At 32.1% G+C, this 24,985-nt stretch overlaps 2 protein-coding genes and 1 pseudogene across 2 annotated transcripts; all 3 read left to right on the plus strand.

Moving 5' to 3' along the window:
* The first annotated feature begins 2,547 nt into the window (after positions 1 to 2,547).
* On the plus strand, positions 2,548 to 4,244 carry LOC142522910 (uncharacterized). Its single transcript, XM_075626490.1, has one exon. It carries the CDS (start codon positions 3,120 to 3,122, stop codon positions 4,071 to 4,073), a length of 954 nt encoding a protein of 317 aa, XP_075482605.1. The 5' UTR covers positions 2,548 to 3,119; the 3' UTR covers positions 4,074 to 4,244.
* Positions 4,245 to 12,186: 7,942 nt separating this feature from the next.
* LOC142523286 (potassium transporter 10-like) lies at positions 12,187 to 18,829 on the plus strand (annotated as a pseudogene).
* Positions 18,830 to 21,850: 3,021 nt separating this feature from the next.
* On the plus strand, positions 21,851 to 24,451 carry LOC142523186 (protein RGF1 INDUCIBLE TRANSCRIPTION FACTOR 1-like). The gene is made up of 4 exons (XM_075626842.1): positions 21,851 to 22,199; positions 23,422 to 23,496; positions 23,758 to 23,913; positions 24,093 to 24,451. The coding sequence occupies exons 1-4, from the start codon at positions 21,945 to 21,947 to the stop codon at positions 24,396 to 24,398; spliced, it is 792 nt and encodes a 263-aa protein (XP_075482957.1). The 5' UTR covers positions 21,851 to 21,944; the 3' UTR covers positions 24,399 to 24,451.
* Positions 24,452 to 24,985: the final 534 nt, after the last annotated feature.

The following is a 24,985-nucleotide window of genomic DNA, read 5'->3' on the forward strand; positions in this document are numbered from 1 at the left end:
GTTTGTACATGTAAGCTTATATTTTCTGTCCTAAATCACAAAATATATTTGAATCCAAATAGTTCTTTTTTTTTCGTATCACCCTTGCAAAAAAAAATTTTGTCATCTCATATGTTAATCTAAACATACAACTAACACAACTCTTTTAATAGATATACAAAAATTCTTAAGATAATATCTCACGAACCAATTTTGTAAAATACATCTTCGATCTCGTCTGACCAATGAAAAAATATTATTTCTATATCAAAACTGTCAATTTTCATGGCATGTATGGCCCAGATCGGTGTATCTATATATGTGTGTATTATTTCCAAATATATATATGTATATTGTTTTCATGGAAATATTAAAAATATTCATTATTCTTATGTATGAATTTTCTTAAATAAATTTTTAAAAAATTATACAGAGTAATAGTCGTTTTGCCTCTTTATGTGTTTTTTTTCAAAAAAAAAAAATCTGTTTTGTCCTACTCTCTGATTTTGTGATAAAATTAGTATTGAATTTTAAATAAATTTCCTAATGTCCTAATGTGATAATAATACGTATTAAATGTTAAAATCAGCATTTTTTTACACACATAATGGTATAAACTTTTATAATAATACGATACACTGAATCTATATTTTTAAAAATATTTATTTGTTATGCATCTAATGTGTAACATATATACACAAAATGAATGTAATACAGTCCTCACTGATCTTTATTCGTTAAACGAGTCAATTATGCTCATATTCAAAATAGTTTTTTTGTTCTTGAGTAGCTCTCTTGTGAGACTATTTTACGGATCTTTATTTGTCAGACGAGTCAACTCTGTCAATATTTATAATAAAAAATAAAAACTTTAGGCATAAAAATATTAAATAAAATATTCATCGCACAAAATTGATCCGTGAGATCGTTTCACGTGAGTTTTAGTGTATAGAAAAATAAGTAACCCTAAAGTTGCATTTAATTGGCTAGATAAGAATCTAGGATTGTGTTGACAAATAATGTTGTGATTATTAAAATATTTGTGTATAATACATAATAATATTGAATAAATAATAATATGTTTGAATTGTTTGATTAAGTTTTGGGTAAGATGGTAAATTAGAATTTTATCTTTTTCAATAATTAATAAATATAAATAAAAAATATATAAATTATAATATTGTAGTTTTGTATAAATTATTTGATTGATGAGAGATAAATAATTAATACATAAATTGGAACCAAACATTTGATGTGATTGATTTATTAAACCAAGAATAACCTAAAAATACATATTGGTTTTAAAACATCGTGAGCAAAATAAAAAACCGAATTGATTTAAATTTTTCACAAACTTAGTACATACAACTATAAATTTCTTTCTGAAAAAACCGTGTTTAAAATATTTCAACTTAATATTATCAAGCAAAATACCAAAATTGTTATTAAAAATTACGTGTATAAATATATATGAGAATTGAGCAATAGTTTGAAAAATATATATTTGACTTTAAAATTTTAAATAACCGTTAAAAGTTATATCTTTCAATTTTAAATATAACAACTGAAATTAAAAATATTTAGTTTATAAATAAATTTGGATCCTAAATCACTTGGAGCCGTTGGATCATATCACTCACCTAAGTGCAGCCACGAATTTCCCGTGGCAGGGAAAATGTTGGGGTGGGCTGCATTTAGCGGTGGAATGTACAGAACGGACTGTAGAGATAAGATTAGGCGGGCCCAAAATCTTCTACCAATTCATCAATTATTGGGCCATGAGGCCCACTATTGCTGGACGTCAATTCAGACCAACAATATAGCCAATCATTTCAGGTGCCGTTGTTAATGAATGACATTATTTATTTATATAAATATAATATATAGTTTATTATTGTTATTTTATGATATAGTAAAAGTACCAATTATTTATAAATTAATATATGAATTATAGTAAATTTAAATCTATGTATTTTGAATTTAATCCATTTTAAAAATAATAAGGGTTCCATCTTAAAAATTTCCTTGAATTACTTACTAGATTTCCAACCCTACTGAGAGCCACGAGAACAACGGCCGAGCCGAATTAAGGTTTGTACTGTGTCTCGTTGCGCCGTGGCTCAAGCTGTGTGAGCATGATGGAGCACTCGAAAACGGGGCGGTGATGGAGCTGATGGTCCGAAGGGGTTGCATGCTCTTTTGGAGTGTCTTTCTTTGTGCTACGTGGGGATATTTATAGGAATTTAGGTTATAGATTCAATTTTTATTGAGGTCATTTTTTATTTTTTATTTTTTAATTTATTTTTAATTTATATATCAAAATTACAATGTAATCGCTTATTATTTTTTATAATTGTATTTTGATCCTCATTTAAATATAAATCAAATGAATTAACGCGTGCATCGATATACTAGTTTATCTTTTAAGCTTAAAACCTAATTTGAAAAACTCTTGACAACAAAAAATAAAATGAATTAAACACTTGTTATCGTCTGATGATTCATAGTCGTTTTGATTCTTACTTCAGAAGCAATATTACGGATTACATCCGTGAAGCAATCATTTTCTAGTGTCAATAACTTGGACTGGAAAGTGTTAATTAAGCTACAACGGCAAATATGACATGATTTTCATCCCCGATCTCATGCAATTTGAACACCTTTGTTAGATATGGAGTTGACAGATTGGACAGGATGCTTAAAGAGCACACAGCTACACTTCTAAATTGCATCGACACGTCACTGAGGGTGAATATTGGAGGCGGCAATAAAACCGGTGATTCAATTTAATAATAATTGGTGCAATTTATTTTTATGGGTTTGATAAATAATGCAACTGCTACTCTACTGATATGATTGGTGGAAAAATATTAGATAATCAGATGGCATCGGATAATTCTGATGAATTGGTGTTAATCAAAGTTTTTATCATTTTTTATGAAGGATTTATAGCTGATTATATACAACCGTCAAGAATCGCAGCCATTCGCTAGGCGAGTGGCGGTGCATCCTGAAAACAACGCCGTCGCAACATTGCCCACCCCCATTTCTTTGTTGCTGCTGCTCAGATTTTCTTGTTTGATTTTTGGGCGATTTCTCAGGGATCTCTAAGGAAAAGGGCTTCCGGTTGTCCGCCGCCGATGGATCTAGCTTCAGAAGAGCTTCAGTTCTTGAGTATTCCGGACATCCTCAAGGAATCCGTATCCATTCCCAAACAATCCCCCAAAACGTTCTATCTCATAACCCTAACCCTGATTTTCCCTTTGTCGTTCGCCATCTTAGCCCACTCGCTCTTCATACACCCCATCCTCTCGCAGCTCGAATCGGACCCTGTTGGATTCTCCTCTGACTGGTCAAAACTCTTCATTTTCCAGTTCTTCTACCTCATATTCCTATTCACTTTTTCTCTTCTCTCGACCGCCGCCGTCGTCTTCACCGTTGCATCCCTCTACACCTCCAAGCCCGTCTCTTTTTCCTCCACGATCGCTGCCATGCCTAGCGTTTTCAAGCGCCTCTTTGTTACCTTCTTAGGGGTTTCTTTCTCAATGATTGTGTATAACATCATCTTCTTGGGATTTCTTGTGCTGCTTGTTATTGCCGTGGACACTCAAAACGTTTTCTTGTTTATATTCTCGACGGTGATTGTTTTCTTGTTGTTTTTGGTTGTGCACGTTTATATAAGCGCATTGTGGCATCTTGCCAGCGTTGTGTCTGTGCTTGAGCCTGTTTATGGATTTGCGGCTTTGAAGAAAAGTTATCAGTTGTTGAAAGGGATGACTGGCATGTGGTTTGTTCTCGTTTTTGGGTACTTGGCGGTTTGTGGGGTGATTAATGTGCTTTTTGGGTCGATCGTGGTGCATGGTGGGGAAGATTATGGGGTGTTGGCCAGGATAATGGTTGGTGGATTCCTAGTTGGAGTTTTGGTGATTGTGAATTTGATAGGTCTGATGGTGCAGAGTGTGTTTTACTATGTTTGTAAGAGCTATCATCATCAAGGTATAGACAAGAGTGCTTTGTATGATCATCTTGGTGGATATCTCGGGGAATATGTGCCCCTTACGAGCAGCATTCAGATGGAAAACTTGGACGGCTGATGATATTCTTGATTTGGTATATTGCAGCGATTTGTTTTGTTTTGTTTTGTTTAGTAGGGGAAAAATGTAAAGAGAGATTCAGAAATTTGTGTGCGTGAGTGTGTTTTATGACACTCCTGTATTTTCTTTTCTCAAATAAGAATGTTTACTCGTTATTACTTCTTTCTGTCATTGCCTTGTTATAATATCTTACTGTTGAATTTGACTCTCTTAGATGTTTAGCTTTTGTGCCTGATGATCGTAGTTGTTCCATTCGATTTATTGAGAGGTGGTGTTTAGTGATAAAGGGTAGTGTAGACATGGTAGGTAGTATGTTGCATCTTTGAACTTTTAAGTGATGTCTAAGGTACATCAATATCATGTTTAGTTTTGTCTTGAATCCCTAGATGTTTTGACTAGCATTATTCAATAGTTCTATTGTCAGCTTGGGTTTGGTGAAAAAATTCCTTAACGAAAAATAAGTGCAACCGACCCTGTATTTCTTACGCTATGGTAACACTTTATTTGGTATCCTTTGTTGCTTGCTTGAAGAGGACATGGAGAGAAAAAAACATAAATTGTTGAAGTGACAATGCCTTGATCATCTTTCTGAAGGTCACTTTTTACAATGACAAGTTTGGTCATAGCTAAACCTCTTTTTCTTCACCATAGATAGTCTGTTCATTGTGATAGAAATCTTGTCAACTGAAGTTTTCCTAAAGCAGTCATTTGTTTGAAGTTTGAGATGTTAAGAAAAGTCTTTGGCCATCACTCTTCTCCGTTCTTTGAAGAGAATAGAGATAAAGGAGTAAGGTTCAAGTGCTACTCTGTTTAGCTGAAGACAACTTTCTTCTCTTTCATTGATCATGTTGTTTTATGTGCCCGTACAAATATTTGCTCTGCAGTTGGTTAGGCTGAGGGCCATTTCTACTATCGTTATTGTAATTTGAAGTTGGATGTTTCTAAGTTGGGCCGAAGGGATAAATAAGATGGCCCAAGTATATGCTATATCTTGTATCTAATCTTGCAGCACCTGCACTGTGTGTGGTGAACTTAGCACGATGGAGAACAAAGAAGCACATGGGCTAGTACATTTTAAATGTGGGACTGATTTATTTAATATTTGATCAATTGTCCCTCATTTAATTCTGCCACGTGCTACTGTATAAAATATCATCTTGACTGATTGATTGTTGGATAATAAAGAAAATGATTTGTCATTTATTGCTAATAATTTTGTTGACAACACTTTTGAGTATGTTACAAGTAATTGTCTCCATCATTAATGTAGGGCCAGACTTCTTGTGAGGGCATCGTTGATGGGCTCGATTTTTGAATATATATATTTTGAGTTATGACTTATTGAAATAATTTTTTTTGTCTGAAATTAAATAAAAAGAAGAGTAATTTGAATATTTTTTGATTATAATTGATCAAACTTCATTTTTTTTAAAGTTTGGTTTGAACAATTTAAACAATATCAAGAGACTTTGAAGTATTTGTTGAGTTTGTAAGAGTTAACGAGTTAATTTTTAACTAGCTTGATGAAGTATTGTATTGAGTTTCAACAATTTTTTAAGATGTTACAATGTTCGGTAAAACTGAATGATTTATTCTAAAATACTTATATTGCCTATAAGATTTTGTTAATCATCCTAATAACATAAGCTTATCGAAGTTGAAATTAATAAATACTTATCTTCGATCAATAATGTCACAAAATATACTAAATAAACTAGTTATGTTGTTGATTAACAAAAAAATAATTCGAAAACTGGATTACACAAATTTGACATAATTTTTTCTCTAAACTAGCTAGACGATTATTATTTATGTAAATATTTCAAATATAATTTGTAATATATTGTTTCTTGTTTATTTATATATTATTTATTGTATTTATTATTTGTTAACTGAATTTTAGCATTATTTATAGCAACAAGAGAACTCATTTTTAAATTTTCACTTCATGCTCCGTCGAACACAGGTATGGTTCTGCATTTATGTAAGTTATATTACTTGCTACTGAAATTTAATATCTTGTAGTAAAGTTGTATTTTGGATTTTGATAAATTTAGTTTATCTAAATTTTTTGAAATTGTTATTTCCCAAAGTTACTTTCCACTTTCAGAAGTAGTTATATAAAATTTAAATAAAAGCATTCACATTGGTTCATGTTATAATACCAACCATCTCATTAAAAATTGTAGGGTTCACATGCCACATACATATTATATTAACATCTCTATTCTATGACATTTATTTTAGCTTCAACACTCATTATTTATGGATCTCATTGTCTATTCATTCATCTTTATTCTTATTTTTAATTAAATAAATACAATCTTAAATTTATTTAAATAATTTAATGATTATTATTTAATAAATAATCATAATACTTTTAAATATATTTCTTAAATAAAATTATTTTATGAATGTCGTTTATTTAAAATTAAAATTTTATTATAAATTCCAAATGAAATACTACAACATATAAAAATAAATTACATTTGCATAAAATTTAAAGAAACAACATATAATTTAAATGTAAGAGAAGATGTAAAATATTAATTCAATGATAGTTATTATATTGTGACCAAATATATTCAACTAAGTCGGCACGAAGTCGGTGATGTACATGACTGTCACGTAGTTCGGAATTTGTCTGAAGTAAATCTTGAAATCATCGGTTTGAGCCGAGGACGGGTTGTGCGTGTTCATCACCTTCATCGTTGTACTAATTTGTCATGTCACCCTCATCATCTTCGACAATCATCTTGTGCAAAATAATGCATTCTACCATAATATGTCGGTAAATTTTTCATGTGTCAATAATGAGCTAAACTTATGACAATTGTACATCGAGCTTGGAGCACTCCAAATGCTCGTTCAACATATTTCGTTGCAACCTCTCGTCTTTTTTTTTAACAACCTCCTCTTGAAATCCCCGGGCACCTTCACGTAAGTAGTTCATTTCTGATATATCAATATATTATACATACACATTATATTAACATATTCGATCTCTCACTTTCATTTCAATATTAACATTCATTAATTGTAGATCTCAGTGTCCAGTCATCAACATTTACTATCATTTTATATTAAATAAATACAGTTTCAATTTATTTACACCCTTAAATGAGTATTACTTAAAATAAAATATAATAATAATATAATTTTTATTTTTTCATTGCTTAAAATTATTTTATTTTATATTGTAATTTATTTAAAATTAAAATTGTATAATAAATGTGAAATGAATGAATACATAAGAAAAAATAACACTTTCATACAATAAAAAACAAAATGACTCCAAAAAAACAACATATAAATTATTTAACTATTTTATATTTTTTAAATGAATCCAAAAACATAACATGTAAATTATTTAAATTTTTTTTTAGTTTTAAAAAAGAATCGAGATATTTTTAATTTAATTTATTTTTAAAAAATTTAAAAGTTGGAGTGGGCCACAACTTGTCAGCCTCTCCAACTCGCCTAACAGCTCGTACATGGACGCGCAATAATGTTGGGTGCATGCACACACGCGGCCAAATGAGAATTGTTTAAAACAATTCTATTTGTAACTTTTTTAACAGAAATAGTTACTTTGACGTGAGTAAAATTTTTTTTATAATTATCAACAAGTTGAAGTGAAATTTGACAAATTAACGAGGGACTAAAGTGCTATTTGAATTGTTGTAATTAAAAAAATAAAAACAAAATGTTTGTTGAAATTAAAAATAAATAAAAACCAAAGTGTAATATTGATATCTTGTAAAGATAAAATTGGAAAATCTAAAAACAGACCAAGATACTATTCTACCTCTATTATAGAGATTCTTAATAACAGTAACAGATTACTTCATTTAAAAAAAAAAGAATTGTTTTAAACAAATTTAACGCATTAACAAATTTTTCGCTCCTTGCTTATGTGGACTTCAAACATCACTTTACATTGGTTTTAATACCAAACTGGTGTCATATTACTAAATTAACACAATCAATACAGATGTTCTAAGTAGATATTTGCCGATTTTTTTATATTTCAAATCCGTGAGAATTTGTTTGGATTTGAAGTTCATCCAACGTAAATTCTCACACACACGGTAAAATTGGTTTTTTTGGCATGTGTGCTCACAGTCGCCACGAAATTTTAATTACGTGGGAGCTAAATTTTAGTTTGGACCACATTAATAACCAAAACAAAAATGTCCTTTGGTTCCAGCTAGCGCACAACGGAGAGAGGTTAGAATGTGTTGACAACAATGACAAGGGTGGTTTTTCAATATGCTGGGAGAATTTTTTAAGAGTGTTATGTCGACATATATTGTAAATGTTTAAGACTGTTATGTTGACATATCATATACTTACATATATATATTATACTTAGTTATGACAGACATACAATAAAACTTAATATTTGATAAATTCATAATAATTTTTAATTTGTTTATAACGAGAACACTTTTAAGAAAAAAAGTATGAATCAGTGAGTAGGAAGTATCCGATCGAGTTGATTTAGTATGCAAGCATTTGATCGATGGTTAGGGAATTGAATTATCCTCCTACCAATATTTCTCGAGCAAGTCTGTCATATTTGACTCGTTCTGTATGATTTATTTATTTAGCATCAACGTGCCGCCGTGCGGGGTCGCTGCTAGCAAATCAATAAATTAAACCCATGTGTGTCAGTGTGTGTGGTCTAATATCAGAGGGAAATCAATTGAAACAAAATAATAATAATCAATTGAGTCACCATATATATAATTTTTCTTTCCTTGGTTAAAACTCCCCCATAAAATAACAAAAAATCACTGTTCACTATTTTGGGTATCTCTTTCTTCTCCATCGATCCAATAATTTGAGCTCAAGGCCATCTCCAAAGTTGCATAAAACATATTTTGGTGCAATTTAAATTTCTCCAATGGGAAGGAGCGCTATTTTGCCAAAATAGCGCAATCCCTTTCTCAGCGCCAAATTTGGCGCATATAATTTTTTAAATATTTATATAATTAAAATATTTATTTATTTACTTACGTTAATTTATAATAATTTTTTTTATTTTTAAAATATTTATTTATTTACGTTAATTATTAATATTTAAAAACTAATTTGTTTTTATGATTTTTAACTATTATAATTTAATACAAATACAAAAAATTAATATAACAGTACAGTTCATAACTAAATTGAAAAAAATAATCGAAACACAAATGCTACTTGAAACACATAATTCTGTTGTGTGTTTGAATTTGTATTCATATTTTAAATTTAAATAATTTTCGTATATTAATTCATATTATATAAATTAATTTATGTTATGTAATTAAATTATAAACTTAAATATTATAATTTAAATTTTTTAATAATAAAACATTAGTCATAATTAAAAATATATTAAATTTATTATAATAAATTAATATATGTAAACTAAAAAAATATTTCGAGAACATTTTTTTTGGTGTAAGATTTGAAGTAAATGAGTTGGAGATGAATATTGTATTTGATGCAGAAATCACATTATTTTAGTGTAAAATTTACATCAAAATAGATTTTGTGGTTGGAGATGGCCTAATAGTCATCATTATTTAGTGCATCGGCATGTGTTAGGATCGATGTTCGACCAAATTTTGGCCCATGATAGCAATGTGTATCAATATGAACCGAGTCTCATGTTGGATCAACCTACTACCATGGTATTACAAAAATCGTATTGATAAATGTGTTTAAATAAACTTTAAAATGTATGTAACAATAGTATGTACGAATACGTTATAGTTATTTATTTATTTATTTTTTATATATTTTATTTTTCTTCTTAAAATGAAGTAAATACAGCGAAGGGATAGTACTCCGAAAATCAACGTTGAATTGATGTCCGATGTTTTTCTAGATGCGTGGTCTTCTTCTTTTGAAAGCGTTCGGGTCGCTTAAGTCACGTCATGTATGTTTGGAAACAAAAAGTAAAACATTAAAATAAATAATACAAATGAAAGGTAGATAATGACCTGAGATTACTTAATTACATAATATCTACGTGAGATTGCAACTTGTCTATGTCTGTTGAATTTGATTTAATTTAATGTTTTTTGTCCACTATATTTTATTGATTCGTTGAGATCATATATAAGCAAATTTAGAAACATGTTACGAGACAATTGTCTATCCTAAGATTCATGGATAACTTTGAAATTACATGCCTCTTTTTTTTTTAGTACATCAAAGTCAACTTACTTATTTTAATTCGGTAGTCTGTACTTGGGCTAAATTACAATCAGAGTCCATATTATTTAATTTCGTGTTACGTGCTATAATATGTGTGTGTGTGTGCGCGCGCGCGCACGCGCATACTGTATAGCACGTAACACGAAATTAAATAATATGGACTCTGATTGTAATTTAGCTCAAGTACATACTACCGAATTAAAATATATATATATAACTTAAGTATACTAGAATGACAACTCTGGTTTTATTTATCGTTTGTTTGTGTCTAAAACAGGGGTGGAAGTGAGTTAAAATACTTGTGAGTAGCTCGTGAACAATTCGATAAAAACTCGATTCGAATTCGATTTGATAAACTCGAGTATTTTTTCAAGTCGAAATCGAGTTTCGTTTATTTGTACTAAAGTAGCTGGCGAGCTACTCGGGTACTAGCTATATATATATATGTGTGTGTGTGTGTTAGTTATATAGACATACGAAAAATGAATTGATATTTACACTCAATTTTGTGTTATCTACACTTCGCTTCCCATGTAAAATATGTGTCAATTTTATTTATAAATGGAGTACAAATAACAAAAAATGAAATGTGAATATCAACTCCTCCGTACTAAAAATAAGGGATAATTTTGTCAATACATATCTAAACCCGAGCACGAGTTCGAGTTCAAAATTTAAATTGTATAACTCGGACTTTCGAGCTCGAGTTATTCGATATATATACATGAGTCGAGTTGAGTAGTATGATACTCGAGCTCGATTCAACTCATTTGCACCGCTAATATGAAATATGCATGCTCTTGAATCATATCTACCGGTTATTCGGTTAAAACAGTTTTAGATTCAACAAATCAAGTAAAATATTAGATTGGTCTGATTTTGGATTTTTTTGGATTGATTGGACTTAAATCGACATTTTATCTTTTCATAAACAAAATACTTAAAAAAAATTAAATACCAAGTTTAGAATAAAAAATTGCTTTTAAATATATAGGCAATTAGAGACAATAAATAATAATAATTTTGGAAAAAGGTACAAGTTCTGCATGGTATAATTATAATTCCTAAAGTGAGAATAATATAAACTAATTATATGTAAAGTAAGTGGAATTGAGAAATGAAGATAAAGATCACAAAATTTTGACGGGATCGTTTTACAGTTAAGTTTGTGAGATCATCTTCAACTCGATCCGATTTACGAAAATTATTATATTTTATGTTAAAAATATTATTTTTTATTTTAAATATGGATGAAGTTGACCATACTCTATATAATTTCGATGATGAAATTGGATAATTAATTTATAGTTGGAGATAATGATAATTAAATAGGACTATAAGAATATTTATGGGTAAAAAAAAGTTATCAGATCAAACCGGTTTCGGGTTCGTCTATCAACAATCCAATTTTCTTGTCAGATTTGAACCAATATTATAGACTTAGGATTAAAAGCAGTGGCGTAGCCAGAAATATGGTTCTGCTTGGACTGAAATTTTAAACTCTAGAATCTTTTAATATTTTAAATTGATCTACCTGGGCTAATATCATATTATTTCAAAATTATACAAAATTTACATATACATTTTATTTTTAAAAAAAATTAGACCAGCTCGGAGAAAAGAGCATGTGGTTCCGCCCCTGATTAAAAGAGATCAAGTTAGACCGTATTCGGTTCGACAAGCATCACTAATCCGACCACACAGGACCATACGACTTATTTATTATTATATTTATTGAGAAATACTTATTGATTGATTTTGAATTACAGATAAGCTTAACAGCTTGTCAAGCGACATATATCCTATGTATACGTGTATACATACATATATAGCCTACCATATAATTAAGCAGACACGTGTCCACTGTATAAGCAGCGGTCGGTTTCCTCATTCGCGAGTCGCTGTAAAGACGAGAGGATGAAAAGGAGATTTTAGAGCGATTAACCTCGCTCACTTCCGGACATCTTTGGGTTTTGTCAATGTAAATATGTAATAAGCATCAGATAGAAAAAGAGTGTAATAGACGACAATCAAAGAAAGAAAGAAAGAAATTTTATTTTTCCTCTTGAGTTAACGTGGTCTACCCATCCATATCTGAATAAAATTCAAGACCTTTTTCCCCCCTCATCAAACCCGTTCGTGTATATTTTTCCAGGAATCGTGAACTGGGTTTTTCTTTCCGGTGTAATTAAAGATTTGAGATTCAAGTTGAATTTTTAGGATTATAGGCTACTTCAAGTTTTTGCGTAGCAGGCAACTTGGAAGATTGAGATTCAATTACTGAGGCGTGGACTGGTCATTGGAAGTTTTAAGATTCTTCGGTATGAAGTTCTTCATAGGTGTTTGTGTGGCCTAGATTGGGTTGACCAGCTATAAAATTACAAACCCAGTTCCACATAAGTTAATATTTATCAAAATTCGTACTTTCTTTGTTTAATTTCTTATGGTACTCGTGTCTGACCTTCAAATCGGGTTCTTGGGAGCTTCTTTCGTTCACTCGGAGATTGGTTAATTCTGTCTTTCCGTTGATTTAGCTATTTTTTTTAAATATATAAAGACTAAACAAGATGGCATCTGAAGTGGAAATCGATGAAGGCAATGGCACTAAGGGAACTATGTGGGTTTTGGAGCAAAAGCTTGATCAGCCGATGGATGAGGAGGCTGGAAGACTCAATAACATGTATAGAGAAAAGGTAAAAGGCCCGTGCTTTCATTTTTCATGTAAATAAATGCCTACAGCGTGTGTGTGTGTGTGAGACAGAGAGAGAGAGAGAGAGAGAGAGAGAGAGAGAGAGAGTTACTATCTCAATGAGCTACAAACTAGAATCAGACAATTTGCAGTTACTTGGTTGGGTGCCATTAAAATCAGATTCATATTCTATCTCTCTTTTAGATTGATTTAGTCTCTACTTCTCTTATTTAGTTGATTGGTTAAAATTATTGTGTGATGTTTTCTGCAATATTTGTAGTTATTTTATGTGTCGTTCCTTTACGTTGGAAAGTTTAAAAGCTTTAGCTATCAAGTGCATGATCTTGATGGAATATTCTAAAATGGATGTAGCAATCGATTATTCACTATTATTATTAGCTGCTACAGTTCTATATTAATGTGGAGATCAGATGATTACTTTGCTTCTGTTGATGATGTTGTCAACATATACTTCATCCTGTTTTATTTTAAACAGAAATTCTCGGCAATTTTGCTTGTAAGGCTTGCGTTCCAGAGCCTGGGAGTGGTGTACGGAGACTTGGGTACATCGCCCTTGTATGTGTTCAACAATACTTTTCCTCATGGAATTGAAGACACGGAGGATATCATTGGTGCCCTTTCTTTGATTATATATTCCCTTACACTGATACCTCTCCTTAAATATGTATTCATCGTGTGTAAAGCAAATGATAATGGTCAAGGTAAGCTGTTGTATGCCATAAATTCTTTGTCACACCATTATTAGTTGGTGAAATTTATATTACTTGCTATGATCGTTGTGAGATTTTCTGGTTTGGGGAATTAAAATTTCTTTACGCTGCTTTTCAGGTGAATGGAACTACTTATATGTTGTCACCATACTCGTGGAAAATAATAATTTCGCAAGCAAACAAAATAATTGCTGGGAAACATGTGTAACATTCAAACTACTAGCACGTGGAGTTTTATCAAACACCCGATTGTGGATAAATTAAATCGGTGTAAAACACTTTTGATACAATATCGATCCGTCTTACCCTGTTTCACCTGTATCAGACAGGATTTTTTCATGCATATTTAAAGACGCATACTTACTATTTCTAGTCTTAACTTGTTTGTATGTTGATTTATGCATTTGTATGCCACTGATTAAGTCAGTATATATGACCTGTTATCCACCAAGTGGATAAAGTTAGGAGGCATTACGTTTGTTATCAGTTTCTGCTCCATGCTTCAAAAGTTTGCATTAGCTAGTTGCTTGCCTAAAGTTTCTATTAAATAATAATAGCAGTATAGCACTTATAAATTCTTCATCTCTTGTGTTTAGGAGGAACTTTTGCTCTTTATTCATTACTTTGTCGGCATGCTAAAGTGAAAATTATTCCGAATCAGCACCGTACTGATGAGCAACTGACGACTTATAGTCGTAGCACATTCCATGAGAAATCGTTTCCTGCTAAAATCAAGAAATGGCTGGAGGCATATGCTTTCAGAAGGAACGCCCTTCTATTGATAGTTCTTGTTGGCACATGCATGGTGATTGGTGATGGAATTCTCACCCCTGCTATATCTGGTACTTTATCTTGTATCCCCATTTTGTTTTTTGTTAGGGTGTTCAATTTTTTTAAGCATCACCATTCTTGATTTATTCCGATTAACAGAACAGTTATGCTTTTAGTACACTTTACTGTTTGAGGGAATGAGCACATAAACGCTAGTAGAATCAAGATGCAATAAATAGTATTTTTATAAACATTCAAAAGAAATAAAGGAATCCGAGAGGAGAGAGTGTATATATGGATGAACAATTAATTCTTCTTTTAATTTTTTCTTAACTTGCCCCCTGATCACAATTTTTAAAAACAGTAGAGGATAGTGTTAATTGTCCCACATCGGTTGGATAAATAACCTGGGAGTTGTATATATGAGCTTGGACAATCCTCCCCCTTGAGCTAGCTTTTGGGGTTGAGTTAGGTCCAACTCCCATTCTTAACATGGTATCAGAGCCCGGGTTCCACCGTTATGTGTTGGACTACCTATAATTAGGCCACCCGTTCTGCCCATAATTGGGTCATTTGTAAACTCCTACGCTCCAGATGTTCATTCCTGGGCATGAGAAGGATGTGTTAATTGTCCCACATCGGTTGGATAAATAACCTGAGAGTTGTATATATGGGCTTGGACAATCACCCTCCCTTGAGCTAAAGCAGATTCATATTTATTTGACTTGGACCTAATATTTTCTTCGCGATGGATTTTATCTAAATGGAAAGAGTATCTGCAAGATACTACACCTACGTGAGTGGATGATGAAGCCCAACGACGTGGATTAGAGTAATCCAACCACCAATTTTCTAGCACTTTGAATTGGTTCAACACTTTTATCATAATTTGTAGACCATCACAGTCATCATGTGACCTAGTTTATATGCTGATTAATATTTAATTCACGTTGTTTAATCTGCAAGTTGTGAATGAAATTATATAACTTTTACCATGAGGCTGGGATAAATTTGTTTCATGCATTCATATTCAAATGCTCAAGAGCATGGCACCATAACAAATTAACTAACATGATATAGTTCCAGTCAGTTTTCAAGACACTTGCAAAATACTTGTTTACACATGATTTTTCTCACTTTCCCCTTGGAAAATATTATGAAAACTTTGGAAAATGGGAAAAAGAAAATTTTAAATGGTGTTTGGATATACTTTTTAAACAAAGGTGGAAAAAGGTCAATTTTTAGGAAGTATGAACATGCCAGTCATGATTTGACTTGTGAAATGAAAATTAGAGAGAAGAGATGAGGGAATAGGCTATGAGAAATTGTATATTGAAATTTGAAATAAAAAGACTGGAAATGAGAATTTTGGTGTAGTACATTGAGAAGAAAAAGACGATGAAAAGTTAGATGGATTGAAAAAAAGGTTTCAGCTTTTATTGATACAACAAGGGAATAAAGCATGATTTTTTTGAGTTGGAAAGCCATATAAAATTTTTCGTTTGCAAAGTTCGTAGACAAGTCCTTGTCATATAATCAACAAATGCAGGACACAATGTCCTATTTTATGGGGTCTATAATTCTAATAAACACTTGAGAACAAGGAGATTATAAAACTTTACTTCATCCTAAATTTGAAATCGATGTCATGGTAAATCTTTAAAATGAAAAATGTACTTGAGCAAATCCAATGCTGGAATTGATGTTTGTTTTTGATATGGCTAGAATCGTGTTGATGTAAGCATGTTGTTGATCGATTGATTCCAGAACATGGTCCAATAGAAGCACTGAATTTATGGTTAATGAACTACTCTTTTGTTGTATTCAAAAGTAATATGCGAGCCAGTTCAGTTCATATAGTGTCTTTTTGCTTGTTTGCTTGGACCGTTTAAAACCAAAATTAGCAAAACACTGCTTAATATTAGAAAGATACTAGTAATTTTACTCAGCATGTGCTGTGTACAAAACCTCCTCCTTTCCTTATTTTTCATTTTCTAAGAATTTTTTTTTTGGCAAAAATAATTGCTGCAGTTCTTTCAGCTTCTGGAGGAATCAAGGTGGACCACCCTAAGATGAGCAATGGTATGTGTAATCCACATTTGAAGTTGAACCATTTCTCTCTCATTTGTGTGTGTGTGTGTGTTTGCTTGTGTAGTTTATTAATGTTACTTTTCTTGTTCTTACACTGACATCATGTGTAATTTCACAACGAAATTCTGTTTATGGCCTATATTATGAGATTGAGCCACGTTCTTTCATACAGATGTGGTTGTAATCGTTGCTGTATTCATCTTAGTTGGTTTGTTCAGCATGCAACATTATGGCACAGATAGAGTTGGCTGGCTTTTTGCTCCAATTGTTCTTCTGTGGTTTCTCTTGATTGGAGGTATCGGTATCTTCAATATATGTACATACGATAAATCAGTTCTCAGAGCCTTTTCGCCTAGTTCACATGTATCGCTACTTCAAGAGGGGAGGGAAAGATGGTTGGACGTCCCTTGGAGGGATCATGCTCAGTATCACAGGTATATATATATATATCTCTCTTTCATCCTATGAATGCATTCTGGTGACTTTTTTTACACTCTAGAGTCTCAAGTCAACTATAGAGCCAGTACTTGATATACCAGTGCTTCTTTTGCAGGGACCGAAGCTCTTTTCGCTGATCTTTCCCATTTTCCAGTATCTACTATACAGCTTGCTTTTACCGTAGTTGTATTTCCTTGCCTTCTATTAGCTTACTCTGGGCAAGCAGCATACCTCATGTTACATAAAGATCATGTGGTTGATGCATTTTACCGTTCAATTCCAGGTATATATGCGGCCGAACCTTATTTTCTGAGAATTGCTTTAATTCAAGAGTGGCCTTGGTGTGTTCAGAAATACTGGATGTTCGTCAAAATTTGAGATTTATTGAATTTTGTATGCAGAAAGAATATATTGGCCAGTGTTCATTATCGCGACATTTGCAGCTATAGTTGCTAGTCAAGCCACAATATCTGCTACCTTTTCGATAATCAAGCAGGCCCATGCCCTTGGTTGTTTTCCAAGAGTCAAAGTTGTGCATACATCGAACAAGTTTCTGGGGCAGATATACATTCCTGATATCAATTGGATCCTATTGGTTCTCTGTATTGCTGTAACAGCTGGATTTAGGAATCAAAGCCAAATTGCCAATGCGTATGGTGAGTTATAATACGTCATTGCTAGTTAATAATGTAGTATCCAACTGTCAATTCTACCGCGTTACGTTTGATGTGACACAGGTACTGCAGTTGTGATCGTCATGCTTGTGACCACTCTTCTCATGACACTAATAATGTTACTAGTTTGGCACTGTCATTGGGTCCTCGTCCTACTCTTCACTTTCTTTTCTCTGGTGATCGAGTGTACATATTTCTCCGCTGTGCTTTTCAAGATCAATCAAGGTGGTTGGGTCCCTCTAGTGATTGCAGCTGCCTTTCTCATCATAATGTACGTCTGGCATTACGGGACAGTAAAACGCTATGAGTTCGAGATGCACAGCAAGGTCTCAATGGCTTGGATTTTAGGCCTCGGTCCCAGCCTTGGACTAGTCCGTGTTCCAGGGATCGGACTCGTGTACACCGAGCTAGCTAGTGGAGTCCCACGTATTTTCTCACACTTTATCACCAACCTGCCGGCTATACATTCTGTGGTGGTGTTCGTCTGTGTGAAGTACCTCCCAGTGTACACGGTTCCAGCAGAGGAAAGATTCCTCGTGAAACGTATAGGGCCGAAGAATTTTCACATGTTCCGTTGCGTGGCAAGATACGGTTACAAGGACCTACACAAGAAAGACGAGGAGTTCGAGAAAAAGCTGTTTGACAATCTCTTCACTTTTGTTCGGCTCGAGTCCATGATGGATGGGTGTTCAGACTCGGATGATTACAGTTTGAACGGACAGCAAACGCAGCAGTCAATGGAGTTCCCGCTGCAAGGTAACGCCGCCGACACGTCCACTTCGACCATGAATCTCACGACTTCTTCGGCAAATTGGATTGTGCCTGCTGGTGCAAGCTCAGGGTCGCATGGAGACACAGAGGTGGATGAAACGGAGTTTTTGAGTGGGTGTAGGGATTCTGGGGTGGTACACATTCTGGGGAACACAGTAGTAAGAGCAAGGAGGGAATCCATGATACCCAAAAAGATAGCCATTGATTACATATATGCATTTCTTAGGAAGATCTGCAGGGAGAATAGTGTGATTTTTAATGTACCTCATGAAAGCCTGTTAAATGTCGGGCAGGTTTTTTATGTATAATTTTTTTTTACATCAATCATATTGATAACAAAAATAGTAACCAGATGTTAAATGAAACAACATTTTATATGTATAGGACTTGTAGCTTAATCAAGCCAAGCAAAAAAGTGGCCTACCTTTTTTTTTTTTTTCCTGTAACGCATAGTTTGGTACACATGATAAGATAAACATGTTATATAAAGTTAATGATAAATAAGATGTAGGATATTATATTTAATGTTTGATATGATTTTAATAAGAGTGATTAAATAAATTTATATATTAGATTGTAATGAAAGAATTAACTTTATCATAATAAATTTTATAATTTCAAAGTTGTTGCTTGAGTTAATATTTTTTATCTGTTCATGTGTCGATAGTGCTTGCATGATTTATTTATTTTTTACCTAATTTTATATATTATATAAATTTGATAATTGAGCCCTTGATTTTGTAAGTCAAATCAAATATCAATTTTTAGGGTTAATCGAGTGATACTAATAATTTTATTGAGATTACAAAAATAATCTATATAATTATTTCGAGTTCATTTATATAATTCATATTATATAATACATAAAAATATTTATTTGATTTTAATTTTATATTAAGGAAAGACAAGGGTTTTTTACAAGAAAATTTTTAAATATTTATAAAAAATTATTAATATAATTATCTCGAGTTCAAAACACCATTATTTTGATAATATATAAAAATAATTAAAAAGATTTGATAGGGTTTAGGATTTTTATATATTGAGGGCAATTAAGTCATTTGTGGTGTTTTTTATCATTAAATTAAAATTATCACAACTCATAAAAACGATATTTTATCCTTGTATAAAATTATTTATCACATGCTCATGATATTATTATGAGCTTTCTAAAAAAATATCAAACGTGGGATAATGATGATTATTTATCAATCTCTCTCTTATCCAATGTATCAAACTATACTTAAATATATTATTTCAGTCCGATTGTTCCAAATAAAACCGAGGAGTTAGGAATTATCAACCGAACCCACGATAATTGCTAATCCGACCGGAAAAATTATTGCATGTTTTTTCACGATTAAGTTAATAGATGTATATTTGTAAAATCAAGGAAAAAAATATTACTGAATGAAGAAACCGAACTAAATATTTGCGACAACAGATATAATCTATGTATATAGGGCGGAGGCATGACTTTTTTTTACCAATTTTTATTAGATATATCTTCATTAAGCAAGTTATTATTTTAATTAATGTCTCTTCGATGCATCAATAAAAAGACCATTCGACGAAACTGGAGCTTAGCTCCACTGATTTCATACGGAGAATCCCGTGTAAGTAGCTCAAGTTCAAGCCCCCCGCTCCACAGATTAGGAATCTCAATCAAAAAAAAAAAAAAAAACACACACACACACACTTGACAGTAATATGCCTGTGATAATGTATTTGATATTGATATAATTTGATTTTCCTTGCCCGTTGTATAAATTGATGGCATGGAAATTTGTTAAATCATTGCAATAAATATATTATTTTTTTTTACAGGAAAATATATTCCTTTAAATATATAAGAATAATGCAGGCAAAATAATATAAGTTATTATATAAAGAGTTTTTGGTATGACCTTCATAAAATTGCAAATGCAACCTCATTTTCAGTTAATTTGCAACTTACAAAAATTATATGCAGGGAAAAAATAGTTTAATTAAAAAAAATACTTTCATAATATGCGATACTGAAGAAGAATAATAATAAAAATGAATTTAATAAGAATTATGCGTTTGGGCCTTTGTCTTGATCTTTTGGTTGTTCAGTTTTCTTTGAATTTTCAAAACTTCCATCAAAATGAATTTTATTTTGCCTTACTTTTATCAACGTTAAATAATTACGTGCCCAGAAAATTGAGACGATTTTATAAGTAATTGGGCCACCCGAGATTAAATTAAACTATTTTATCTATATTACAATTATTTTTAATATGTAACATATTTTTTTACTCATATATTCTTTCTACACAATACTTATTTTAATAAACAAACATAAAACATTCAAATACAAATGTAAAATGGGACAAAATATTTTGATATAATATATACATTTATTATAAATTAAAAGATATATTTAACATAACTTTATCTAGATATAATTATAATAATAATAATTAAAAAAAGGTGAGGCTATAGTTGAAGAGAAACTTTGTTCGCTTAATATTCACATTTTCCGAAGCACCTGTTTTGTCTGCACAAACATCTTATCAATGTTTAAGGCCACTGAAATTACTTTATACGGAATATGTTTTTGTACTTATTCAAAATATTATCATAATTAGTTGATATATATATATATATATATATATATATAATTTGTGTTTTAGCTTAAGGAATCGGGTACAATGGTATATTTACAAGAATTTGGAGCTCGATACCATGTGATGAGATCTATTGTACTTGTTCTCCTTAAATTACCCTTTATTTTCATTTATTCGTCAATAAATTGAAGCAGAAAACATTTGGAAACATTCATTAATTTCAATAAATTTTCAAGTTGGTGGCTCATATCAATATTCGGTCTACTATTTTTTTTCCAGATATTCAAGTAGAGTCCATACAATCGATCATTTTTGAGTCACGATGAATTCATATTTTCGGACCGAAGTCATGTTGTTCATATAAACTATATAGCAGATTTTAAATTTGTTCTGGATTCAAATCTCCAATCTGAAACGCATTTATCAGTAAACTAACAGTATGATACATGGACCGTTTTCTAGGTATCTGGTCATTCATTCACCAAGTCAATGATATCCAATTGACCACCGGTTATGAACCAATAACAATTTTAAAAATCAAATATATGGAACAATTTGATCAATAAATCAAAAATTCCAATGTCAATACACTTCTTATCAAATCATGTAATTTCAACGATAATTTAAAATTTATCCCTCAAATACATCTCCAAATCCAATCTATCCAAATCAAATCTAAATATCAATTCAAGAGCAAAAAAAAAAAAAAAAAAAAAAAAACAGAAAAGAAAAGAAAATATAAATGTTTCACAACACATTGCTCCATCAATTGGTTGGACACAATTTATGTCGTCGTAGTAATAAAGTTGGTGTTGGGGAAGAGAAAATTGAACGGTCTGATGAAACCCTGCGTGGTCATCTATTCACACGTTGTGCTATATATATAATTGCCTCGACAAGAATAGATGGCGAGGCAATTTGACGGAGCAGACAGGGAGGAGGAGGAAGCTGCTGGAGAGGTGATTGATATGGAATTAGGTGGTTCAGCGGCGGCGGCGCCTGCATGGCTGCTAAGTCTGATGGCGGAGACATTCTTCTCCGGTTGCGGGGTACACCAGGATCGCAGGAAGAACGAAAAGAACATCTTCTGCCTCAATTGTTGCCAAAGTTTCTGCTCTCACTGCGTCGCTTCCCATCACCCCTCTCATCCTCTACTCCAGGTACATACAATTATATATGTATCTATATGCTTGCAACACATACATGCTGTATATAATTCTATGTATGATTGTTTTTTTTTAAAAAAACCATCAAATTAATCAATTAAATTCCTCGATTCAGCTGCAGTGAACTCGTACATGTGCATCCAACCAAGTTAATTATTCGATTAATCCACTTTGAATGCATTATTTAATTTGTCTTCGAATTCACCGACCTTAAACTCGTCGCTGTCGGAAATTCTTTTCAAGCTACACTTTAATTGATGTTTTACAGACAAATTAACTCAATTACTTAATTAGTTCATGCACTGGATCAATAAGTATACTAACCATGGATAATTCACCCCATGTTTCATATAATTCTTCAACCTATATTACATTATAATATTTCATTTTTAATTCCTTGCGTAGATAAGTTGATTTGAAAGATTACAGCTGATGGTTAATTTATTCCCATTCAAATGAAAACCATTATGTTTCGGTGAAATAAATTAATTGGGTTTAGGGTAAGACATATATATACATGTATGTATATATAATAACAATTGGAATTGAATTTCTAAAAATAGAATAGTAGGAAGCCTGAATTGAACTTCGTAGAGCTGTTGTTATACCCAAATTCAGTATGGATTATTATGGATATGGATCCACTTCTGTCTGCTTACAAAGAAATTAAAAGCAAAGGAGCTCCTTCCTCAGCTGTTGCTTTCGTACATACACACGCAGAGTATGACAGTTTGACCCGAGTCTACTTTGTCTTTATATGTTAATTCAGTAATGTACGTACCCACTCATCCCTCATTTAATTCCTGGAGATCAAGAATTATATATGGACTATTGATCCTACCTAGCTATAGCTAACTATACGTATCTATCTATCTATCGAAAGATTTGAGGGAGAGTAGCTAGCGTAATCATGTGTATGGAGGAGATGATGATATAAAAAAATTAAATTATATATGAAAATATGGAAAAATAAATGCGTCAAATCCATGGATAATGGCGCATGGATATATCCCAAACATATCGGTCGATGGATTTACTATTGTGATCGATTTCTTTCTCCAAAAATTTAGATGAATGCGTTTGAATGTTATCTTTAGGACATTATATCCAAGGTACATTTGAGAATGAACATTTATCCATATACGGTCTCGTAAAGTTTTCCGTAACTATGTATGATTTCACCATGATGTGAAATTAATTAAATGAATCGGTGCAGGTGAGGAGATATGTATACCAAGATGTCATTAGATTGGACGACCTTGAAAAGCTCATTGACTGCTCGTGCATTCAGGTAGACATTTTTATCAGAATGTTGGTTTTAAATTTGGTGGAACCTAGCCAACCTGGGGGCCAATTTATTTTTATTTGATTTTGATTCAGAAAACCCAGATTTTGTTTATCGACAAATATGTTCAATGTTCTATCTTTTGTTTGTATATCGTGGTTATAATATTTATCGGGTTTCATCATTTGTGGTTGAGTAAATCATCTCAGTCCATGTCTACAATATGCACTAAAGCTCAAATGTAGCTAACTTATGGTTGTTTGGCAGCCTTACACAATAAATAGTGCCAAAGTAATATTCTTGAATCAGAGAGCACAATCAAGATCATCGTCTTGCAAGCAGCTGAATGGTTCAGGCAACACTTGTTTCACCTGTGACAGAATTCTTCAGTACCCTTTCAATTTCTGTTCCCTCTCATGCAAGGTCCCCTCCACCTTACCCTACTCAATAATTTCCTTCATTTTCTCACGCATATAATATAACTATATCTTCTGCAGTATTTATATAGCCATCATATAAATATAGCATTGTATATACTTTGAAGAAAATTAAACCACTCAAGTTTAATTCCTGTCTATTATATTACTGTTGCATGCATGCAGGTGGATCGCATGGTCACACGAGGCGAAGATTTGTCTAGCATTTTATGCAGGTTTGATGAATCTGATTTCGCCATCTCACAATTTGAAGGGCTGCATATGGACGGGGGGTCGGATTATGAAGGCCAAATCACTCCGAGCTCCATCCTGGAGTTCGGAGGCTCCCATTACGAAATGGTTAGAGCCGAGAGTTCGGAGGGAGAACCCGGACTTGTGAGAAGAAACTCCAGGACCAAGAGGGGATTCACGAGCATGGTCTCATTGAGCAATAGAAGAAAAGGAGCCCCGCATAGGTCTCCTCTTTCTTGAATAAGATTAGCATATCATTTACCTATTTTTGAGCATCACTTATTCTATATTTATAAATATGTGGCTCTGTATTATTATTATTATCATCTATATAATAACAATATCAACAATATAACATGCAATTAATTACTCAATGGATACAGTACTCTAGCTTTCCAGTGCTCTATCAGCCAACGGTGATGTATCGGATCGGAGTCGTAATTGGAAAAAAAAAAAAAAAAAAACAATCTCACAATCACCACCAAGTTGACGTCGGGTAAGTGGAAAGAACTAATTTCTACCATTAATATAATTTATTATCGCAGATACGAGAATTTATATTCTTTTTGCTTGTTCTTTTTGCTTGAAAATCTTTTTATAGCGCAGTTAATGGAAATAAATATGACGTGACATTATTTGCTTAAAAAATCTGTAAAGGCGTTGGAATTAATATCATAAAGCTAAAAACATTAAATAATGAGACGAGCAGAGGGGGGCCGTTTGGGCGTCACCAGACAAGAAAGATAGATTGGATATTGACATGGTGGAGCTATACATTTAATTTGCAGTTAATTTTTTCGAGGTTGATGGTTTTTACGTGATAAAAT

This window comes from Primulina tabacum, chromosome 13 (genome assembly GCF_025594145.1).
Source record: "Primulina tabacum isolate GXHZ01 chromosome 13, ASM2559414v2, whole genome shotgun sequence".
Taxonomy (NCBI): domain Eukaryota; kingdom Viridiplantae; phylum Streptophyta; class Magnoliopsida; order Lamiales; family Gesneriaceae; genus Primulina; species Primulina tabacum.